At 38.1% G+C, this 10,611-nt stretch overlaps 1 protein-coding gene across 1 annotated transcript; it reads right to left on the bottom strand.

Moving 5' to 3' along the window:
• Positions 1 to 1,407: 1,407 nt before the first annotated feature.
• Positions 1,408 to 2,331, bottom strand: LOC127655365 (leukotriene B4 receptor 1-like). Its single transcript, XM_052143144.1, has one exon. It carries the CDS (start codon positions 2,329 to 2,331, stop codon positions 1,408 to 1,410), a length of 924 nt encoding a protein of 307 aa, XP_051999104.1.
• Between the last annotated feature and the right edge of the window lie 8,280 nt (positions 2,332 to 10,611).

The raw sequence follows: 10,611 nt of genomic DNA on the forward strand, positions 1-10,611 counted from the left end.
CTCTCTGTGGCCACTGCATTTGGTAAGCACTGTGGCAATTACCAAATCCCAAAATGGCGACTGAAAAAATGACCTCAGCTCCTCTGGACAGATGGGCTTGTCCAGACCTGCCACCAAAATAAGCTTGAGGACGGTCTTATCAACACCCCGCCCGGAGGCCGAACTCCTCTGCAAAAATGTTGACGGGGCAACCGTGCTGAAAGCAGGCCAGGAAGTCGGGCAACCGGGCGAGGCTCTGAGAGACCGATTCCCCAATGCCCATCATGCCTCCGCTAGGTGAAAAAAAAAATCTTCTTAACTTTCTCTTAATGATCTAATATAAAATGACAGAGCGGTGAAACTGATGAGTATATGTATATTTTAAAATCTTCTCTCAGTCAATTACTTTTAAGTAGTGAATTTGTTAAGAGTAACATAACAATAACATTTTTAAAAATTACTAAAATCTTATTTCTCAGTATTCCACTATTTTTTTTATAGTTATACCTGTGTCTGCACATCCAACCTGCCTGGCTTTTTTTGGTAACATATTTAGATGCAAAGCAAGAGAGGGGTTGTTTTCCTTTTTAGAGAAGTAAAACTTTTAGCTGTATCTTGACAGGAACTTAATAATTTGATGATAAATATGGACTGGACTGCTTCAAGGAAACAGACCAGATTCACATCATCTACTGTAGTTTCTAAACAATGTTGCCTGTGTAACTTCCTTGTTTGACAGAAATTGGTGGTGAGAGAGCTAGAGAACATTGTGTTTAAACATTTTTACAATGATTACAAAAAACTAACTTTCCATGTGTTTTTTCATAACTTGATATCAGACATAATTGCTATGGGTGATTACTTGTGTTTTATGTGTGTGCAATTGTGATTACTGTACTTAGTAGTAATAATGAAATTGAAACTAAAATCTAATAATACCTTTGGAAAACAGACATTATTAGTTCCTTCTATACTTTCGGCAATGGACTTCCTTCTAAAACACTGTCTTTTGTTTCAGCCACATCCATTTTGTGATATTAATAGAGTTACATTTTATAGAATAATTTACACATGTCTTTATGCACCCAGTGAGATTATGTCAGCAATAGAGACTATAACATAAATGTATAGTGTACTGAAGAAATAAATCATACAGACATACAAGCATGGTTTTGATTTTGTCAACACAACAGCTCCATCTGACAGATATGTTATCATGCTAAATACACACTAAACACAAATGCTTATTTTATAAATAAATATGTCCAGGTAATGCCTTTTGATATATTTTAGCCAGTAATATACAACCTTGACAAAGTCTTTTAATTGTAATCATGTGTCTGTTTGGCTGGTAATACAACAGTAAAAGAACATCTTAACTCTACACGGACTCAACATTCAAGCAAAAGTTTAGATTTCATTGCATCATTAGATTTCAGTGGAGCACTTTGTCCCATCGTTGTCTGTTTTTGTCTGTTTAGCCCTTTGATGAAGACTTTTAAAGGAAAATGCATACAGATAAGGGTTCACGCAAGTGTTAAAAGAAGCAAAGCCCTCAACAATGTGTCTGTTACGCCATACCAAGTCAAGTAGCCTCTTGGATGTGTCCTGGTAGGATAACTTCAATGCTATGGCAGCAATCTCAACAAGATTTAAAATATGGTAAGGGATCCACAGAACAAAGAAAACTACCAAAATGCAGGTCACAACCCTGGTCATCCTTTGGTTTCTAAAGTATGCAGTCTGGTTTACTTTCTTATGGAGACAGAAGTAAAAGATTGCCATTGTGAAGAATGGAACAATAAAGCATAGTAACGTCTCAAAACCCAAAACTAATAACCTCTCAGCATCTGACGATAGGGAAATCTCACATCCTTCTTCTACAACATCATATATTGTCGAATATGGTCCAGCAATGAGAAACGATAGTGCCCACAGACTAACCAGTAGAGACTTTTCTCTTCTCCTGCCCAGTCTGGCCCATCGGTGAGGACACAAAACCTGCAGGTAACGTTGAACACTCATCAGTGTGACTGTCAGAATGTTGGACACTATACTAATGTAGAGGACAATGATGAAGAGTCTGCAGGTGCCTTTACTGAGATTCCAGCCATTCAACTGGTTATTGATCCACAGTGGCATAGTGAGCAGGCTTATGATGTCAGACACAGCCAAATTTAGCATCAGTCGTAAAGTGTAGCTTTTCTTCTTCATGTGCGTAGATATGACCACTATGACAGCCACATTTCCCGGGATGCCCAGTATCATGCATATTCCTAAAATGGCACTGCTTGTCTTACTCTCAGGAGTCCAGTGAGTAGCGTTTGATCGAGTGTTGTTGATCGCTTGCATTATGATCTTGCTGGAGGAATAACAGATGGAAAGTAGAAAAATTTCACACTTGTTTCTCTGGTGTATAAAGAAAAGGGAAGTTACATTTATTTATAACACGGGTCTCTGAATACTTGATTCTGATTGGTCAATGGTGCCATCTAGCAGTCACGTTTGAAACAACCGCACAAGTAGGGATTAAAGAACTATTCAGTGTTCAATACAAGTTCAATCGAGAGCATTTGTAGCATAATGTTGATTACCACAAAAATTATTTAGATTTGCCCTATCAAAGAAATCAAAGTTACAGTGAGGCACTTACAATGGAAGTGAATGGAGCCAGTTTTTGTAGGGCTGAAAGATGGAAATGTGGAGCTTATTATGTTATAAAAGCACTCTAATTCTTCTGTTAAAACCTGTGTGCTATTTGAGCTGTAAAGTTGTTAAAAGTATAATTTTTACAGTGTTTTTAGAATTTTTGAGTTTGTTGACATTACATCATCTCTAGAGGTAAGCTAATAAAATAATTTTAACTCACCATTGTTTCCTTTCCATTTATTTATTTGGTAAGTAGCCATGTAATAAGCATGAAAAAGCAAAGCAGAGAGGTCTTGTATCACCCTGAAGGAGGTTATTTTGGCATAACAACTGGCTGACTACATTATACCTTACATATACAAAGAAAGCATTCTTCCTACCTCCAAGAGATGTGTGTAATAGTAGCAGTATCTCTTTGCTGCCATCTATTGGAAACATCTTTTCAATAACAAAGGTGCAGAAAAAGCACAATGTTGGTCCACCATTGCACCTGATAATATTGAAACTTTAATATCACCTTCTGACTTTTAATAATATGAAGTCAACGTGATTGTGAAAGGAAGAAAAAATCCAAGCAACGTCTCCAGAGTAGCAACAATAAGTCTAGCTTTTGAATTCAAGTTTCTTTCACATACTGTGAGATGCTCTTTCAATTGTCTCTTGTGCAAGTACACCAGGATAGGAGAATAGCAGTGCTAAAGCCCAGCTGGTGAAGAGCAGTGCCCTCTCTCTTCTTTTGCCCAATTTGGACCATTTGTGTGGATGTCGAATCCAAAAACATCGATGCACACTCAGCATCGTAACTGTTATTACACTTGAGTACATACTGCAGTAGACGAGTGCTGTGAAAAACTTGCAGGTTGATTGATCAATGCTGTTTAATTCACTATAGATCCACACAGGCAGGGTTTTCAAACACAAGATGTCTGCAGCTGCCAGGTTTAGCATCAGATGAATGGTGCATTTTTGAAATGCAGAACTATGAAAAGAATAACCGCAACATTACCAGAAACTCCAAAAAGAAGATTCCCAGCAGACCACTGGAGACCAGGTTAGCTTTTGGCAAGCTGGTGTAGTTTAAATTGATACCCTGGTTATGCATGGCTAGTGTGCTGTGTTTGGTCAATCTCCTCCAAAATAACCATGTTCGTATTTCCAGTCTTATTTATAACTTATTTCAACACTTGCTAACCTCCCAACACACCCACAGAGAGTCTGATGAAATACATTTTTAAGATCTGATATTCTCTGTTTTTGCTGTAATATTGCTTGAAACACAAGGTGTGTTAGTTTTTAAATACTGCGTTATTTGTTGGACTGTATAGCTCTAAACTGAAATTATAATGTCTTTGTTGAAAGCCTGAGAATTAGCAGGTTCAAACCCCAAATGTGATGATCCATAATCTATTACCATTGTGCCCTTGATAAAAGCACTTGACTCCAGATCGATCCAAAAAGACTGTCCTTTCAATGTGAATCATTTTAGATAAGTGACAAATGACACATTTCTAGAATAAATAAAAAAATGGCCACTTAATCCACTTCTTTATGCTTAGCACATCAACACACTGCCTGCTAATATACAGTGACCCCGGTATTTTCTCAGCAATTTGGAATCTCCATGGTGGCGTAGTGACTCGCCTCAATCCGGGTGGCGGAGGATGAATCTCAGTTGCCTCCGTGACTGAGACTGTCAATATACGCATCTTATCCCGTGGCTTGTTGAGTGTGTTACTGCAGAGACCTAGCCAGTGTGGAGGCTTCATGCTATTCACCGCGGCATCCATGCACAACTCACCACGTGCCCCACCGAGAGCGAGAACGGCATTATAGCGACCACGAGGAGGTTACCCTATGTGACTCTACCCTCCCTAGCAACCGGGTCAATTTGGTTGCTTAGTAGACCAGGCTGGAATCACTCAGCACACCCTGGATTCAAACCCGTGACTCCAGGGGTGGTAATCAGTGTCAATACTTGCTGAGCTACCCAGACCCATGCCCCAGAAAGTATTAAGAAACTTATGAATATCATGGCATTAGATAACAAAATATTAACCAAGTGTAATTTATTTTAGTTAGTAAAAGCAAAAATTATTTTGTTGGGTTTTAAAGATCCATGTAACACTTCATATGAAATGAAAAGTAAGTAAGCTCATTTCATCACCCTCAAGTTTTTCAACACAAGCTACTGTAAATATATTTCCTGCAAGTGATTACTAAATTTGCTTTAACAGATCTTAGTTGTCTAGAACACTTCTCAGTTCATCAGAGCTTTCATTCTCTGAAGTGTCAGCTTTTCCTCTTTCATGTCATGATTTGTTTGAAAAGATAAATAAATGGTGAAGTATTACACGATGTAAAAAAAATAAACAATTACAGTGAGAGAATTGAAATAATATGTATAATTATTTTATGTATAAGAAAAAGAAATCAATGTTTGATCCACTGGGTCAACTTGCCCATCCTCATATTTTACTCTGAAATGAACAGAAGTTCCTCACATTCACTGTACATTTACAGAAAATCATACGACATGTGTCTGCAACACCAAACTTCCCTAGCTACTCCCAGTGTCACGATTCACTGTTGTCTGCCCCGTGTTTCTCCCTTGCCATTTCTCCCAGACTACACTTCCCACAATTCCCTGCCCTCATCACTGCCAGCTTGAATGCTCTCACCTGTTAATCATTATCCCTGTGTATTTAAGCCCTGTTGTTTGTTCAGTCTTTGTCTGTTGTTAAATGTTAAGGTAATGCCCGTTCCTGCCCGTTCCTGCCCGTTCCTGCCCGTTCCTGCCCGTTCCTGCCCGTTCCTGCCCGTTCCTGCCCGTTCCTGCCCGTTCCTGCCCGTTCCTGCCCGATCCCTTCGTGGACGTTCCTCTTGTGTATCTTTTACCCTTCGTGGATGTTCCTGTTGTTTATATTTTGTTCCTCTTGTTTATATTTTGGTTTCCCATCATGGATGTTTTGTTTGTTCCTGTGTTTACCAGTCGTTTGTCTTTGTTAATTTTCAATAAAACTGCATGTAGATCCTCACTCCTTGTCTGATTCGTAACACCCAGTGGTGTTTTATATAATATATAATTTGATGCAGAGGAAATATGGATCTTTATAGGAACCTTTAAAGGGTTAGTTCACCCAAAAATTAACATTCTTTTATGATTTACTCAGCCTCATGCCATCCCAGAAGTATATGACTTTCTTCAACAGAACATATTTGAATAAATATAAAAATATATATCTTCGCTCATTAGGTCCTTAAAATGCAAGTGGATGGTGATATGACCATTTGGAGCTCCAAAAAGAGCATACAGTCAGCATAAATGTGATCCATATGGCTTCACTTGTTTGATTAATGTCTTCCAATGCGAAACACTCGCTTTTGGCCCCAAAAATATCTATATTTAATTCCTTTTTAACTATAAATCATCACTTATGTTCAGCAGCAGCATACGCATTCTTGAGAGGGCAGAGTTCACGTGGTCTCTTGTGTGATGTATTTGTGTTGGCATGTTTGGGTGTAATCTCAGGTTTTTCTCTCATTTGAGACAACCAGGATGAACACAGAAATGCACCATTGTGAGTAAACAAACTACAGATCTAAACACTGTTGCCAACTTAGAGATTTTGTCACTAGATTTAGTGACTTTTCATATCCCTTTAGTGACTTTTTTTCTTAAAAGCACCTAGCAACAAATCTAGCGACTTTTTGTACAAACCTTAACTACCATTCAGTTGATGACACGGCACCTGACAAAGATGTGAATGAGCTGCGCATGTGCAAACAGATTTGCCAAGGACCAATCACTAATCTGTATTATTTAATAACAGATGTAAAGGGCTGACACTGGCTGAATGAAAATATGACGCAATGGCGTTATGAATTTTCTAATTAACGCATTACGCCATCAAGCGACTTTTTGAGCAGGCTTTAGCTACTTTTCATTGAAAGTAGCTGGCAACACTGAATCTAAACCAAAACCAATGGAGCTTCTGTACAGCATTCCTCTTACTGTTCTAAACAGTGCCGCTCTTCTGGGTGTGTGCACGTGCGTCTGTTCTCGCATAAACATGCCAACGCAATTACATCACACGCACATACTGCTGCTGTGTTTTTTAAATTAAAAAGTACTTAAATATTGATCTTTTTCACACCAAAAGCAATCATTTTTCTTTAGATGGCATTCATTTATCCAGTGGAGACGTATGGATGATGTTTATGCTGGCTGTCTGTTCTTTTTGGAGCTTCAAAGGTCGGATCACCATCCACTTGCAATTTAAGGACCTACTGAGCTAAGACATTTTTTCTATTTTTCTTCAAATGTGTTCTGCTGAAACAAGAAAGGCATATGGCATGAGGATGCCATAAACAATATACAATAAATAGCAGTCTTGCTAAATTGTATGGACCTAAGGCAGCACAATAAGCACAGATAGTACTGTAATTGTGCACATTGATTGACTGGCATGCAGAGGAATGGCATTTCTCCATCTTCTTTTTTGTTGAGATTGACGTCACTGTAGATCTGCTCACATTAGGCCGAACACTTCATTATTCATAATATGATACAGTAAATTCAAATCATTTGAGCCTCTTCTTTGTCTTTTTTACTCTTCCACCCTGCTGTCCTCTTTCTCTCTGATCACCATCATTACACCATCTCCATGTGGTCTTTCCTCAACTCTTTCAATACAATACTCACCCCTGAAAGAGTTGAGAAAACCTCAACTTTTCACATCTCTTCTTCCTCCTATTTTCTCTTCCTTTACCCACTCTACCTCTTCTCATTTTGCACATCTTCTTCATGTTGTTGTTGTTCTTCTTCCTCATTGTTTGTTTGCTCTGAATTTTATAGAACTATATTTTATAGACAGCAAAGTCATGACAGTTGTGTGAAAAATTTAGTTTCTTTGCTGTGTGCATTACTAACACAGCAGATATCAAGTTGAAGGCATTTGACAACCTGACATGTGCATTTGAGAGTAGGACTTTAATTTAGTTGTTTGTGTTAAATGTTTTTAAAGCATATTCAGAAAGCTTTTGCTTTCAACTGTAGATAATACAAATAATACATATTGATACATGCTGGGGATTTTTCAGCATAAGTAGCTAAAGATACCTTTGGAATGATTTAGTTGACATGCAACATTAATTTAATCTTATTCCTAATTAGAAAAAACACTTTTTCTGCTTCCATTTATTTTTCATTGTATATTCTACATTATTTTCCTATTATGCTTTTAATGCTGTCATAATATGAAAAGAGGAAAATGACACTTTTGACAGAATGAGAAGAAAGAAATGACCAAAACAACTGATTTCTGTCAGCTGGTGACTTTGTCATAGTGAACTTTGCAACCAAACACAGTAAATGACATTACATTGTACTAACTGTAAAACTGAATGACTAAGTGGGGGCCAGTTATTTTCTGAGGAATAGCACTGGTAATGAAAAATATAACAAAATTTAGACTAGTTTGAATGAATGAAATCATTAAAATTTCAACTTTTAGATTCAACAAGCGATCATTCACATGCACATTCTTTCTAAATGTTATGGCATACTGGTCCTTTAATGTATAACTGAACCGAAAAGAGCCAAATGATATAAACCTATAACTACACTAGACTAAACCTACAATTTTTAATAACATAAACCATAAAAATGTAGGCTTTGTGTTATCAGAATATCAACAATCTAACTACTTTTCAGGGGCTTATAAATATATTGGTTTACTTAATAAAACGTCAGAAATAAAAAAATCCATAATGGGAACCAAAAAAATGTACTTTGTGTGAAATGTGTGTATTATAGTATATCCTTCATAATAAAGATGGCAGGTTTTGGTAACTATACTATAGTTACAGATGCAGCTCAAAAAATGTCCACCAGATGGCAGAAAATAAACCTTTCTTTGGAACGGGCTAAATACTGAGCAAAAAAACCGTTGAAACCGTTTGATCAAATCAATTCATGCAATCTGCTTTTACAAATCTGGAGCTCACAGATCTTTTCTTTCAGTTCACTATCATGTTTTTGTTTTCTGGATTTGTCACTCCCAGAATATGAATGAATGAATAAATAAATCATTAAAAACATTGCAAGGGTTTACAGAAGGAGGATGGGGGCTTGTTGTTGTTGTTGTTTTAAATATTTAAGGGTGTCCTGTCAAAATGTTGACTGGGCTTCATCCTGTCTCCCCTTTCTGTGACACCAGACAAAGCATAATTTTCCTTACACATTCATAAACCTCCCTTGGGAAATAGCAAATAGGTCTATATGCTGTTCTGACAAGCCTCTACTTAGCACAGAACATACCAGTGGGGATTTCTTTAAGACTGCAAGGGAAGCTCAGCTTCCCCTATAATGTCAAAAAAATAATGGTCAAATATGTACTATTGTGTAAACAATTTATTGACTAAAAATGCGTTCATCTCGAAGACGAGTTCGTTCAGAATCAGCTACATTACATATAGCAGGTCGGCTGACTCAATTTACTTCTCATACATTCCCGTAGCGTCAGTGCATTTCCCTGTTGAAGACGAGCGTCCATTGACTTCAATGGGGCTGCTCTGAACAGTTTTTTTCAGTGCTCGAAAATAGACGGTCATTGGATAAATGCTGCGATTATGTCCGCCCACGGACGCTCAGCGTCTCTGGGGGTGAATGAGGAGTGGGCTGGCCCGGACTCGGGCTTCAGCGTGATGATTGGAGGATCTGTCGAAAGACTGCATCTCCTTTTGATTGACAGCGAATCTGTACTATAAGAAGTCACTGAAGCTATTTCACGCTCAGTCCCATCGCGGATTTCTCAAGTGTAGTCGAAAGACAAACTGCTGCAACCTATTTCTTTATATTTGTTTGGCTGAAATTGCTAGTCAATTTGCATAATACATTTCACACAATTATACACCACATTCCTTGTTTCAGTTTTACCAAGTTTAATATATTTTGTTTTAGAGCGTTCGCTCGCTCGCTCGTTCGTTCGTTCATTCATTCATACAGTAGGCTAGGCTAGCGTCAGTACGGGTGAAACTGCGCACGATGGCAGACGGTGCTAATATTGTTGACCTGATTTTGGCAAAGCCATTTGAAAGTCTTCCTTACGAGGAAAAAATTAGAATTAAACAGCAGGGCAGATCAACACCTAAGATTGATTTAGTGCAAAAAATAGGGAAAAATAACAGGTCTTTTCAGCTCTCCTGGTATGACAAAGTTAGCTGGCTGACTGGAAGTGCTGTGACAAATAAAATGTACTGCTGGCCATGCCTCTTGATGAAACCATCTCACGGATGTGTTGTTTGGTCAAAAGTGGGGTTTGGAGATCTGTCTAACTTTGACAGGGCATATAAAAGACATGAAAAGAGCAATGAACATGTGAGCAATGAACATGAGAGATTAAGTTACATGGGCAGGATCAGGGTTGAGCATGCAATCAATGAAGGTGCTTGCATTCAAGTGACTAAACATAATGAAACAGTCAAACAAAACAGGGCCTTCCTAAACCGCCTTATTGATGTAACATCCTTGCTTGGCCAACAGGAGCTGTCATTTAGGGGACATGATGAGAGTAGTGAATCATCCAACAAGGGAAATTACAGGGAGTTCACAGAAACATTATCTAAATATGACTCTGTACTGTCCACACAATTAGAGTCCTCAACTGTGTTTTCTGGTATGTCCCATACTATTCAAAATGACTTGATCTCTGCTCTTGCAGCCACCATTTCTGATCAGATCAGAGATCAAATTCAGGATGCTCCCTTTTTGGATGGCAGGTGGATGAAACAACTGATATATCCTGCCGTGCCCAACTCTCTGTCATTGTTCGCTATGTGGATAGTGCAGGTAAAATTCAGGAGCGCTTTATTGGATTTTTTGATGTTTCTGGAGGGCTGAGATGCTCAGTCCGTTTTTGATGTTTTAAATGAGAACATGCAGGCCTACAATTTTAAGGATAAGCTTGTGGCACAGACCTATGA

The sequence above is a fragment of the Xyrauchen texanus genome, chromosome 2, assembly GCF_025860055.1.
Source record: "Xyrauchen texanus isolate HMW12.3.18 chromosome 2, RBS_HiC_50CHRs, whole genome shotgun sequence".
Taxonomy (NCBI): Eukaryota; Metazoa; Chordata; class Actinopteri; order Cypriniformes; family Catostomidae; genus Xyrauchen; species Xyrauchen texanus.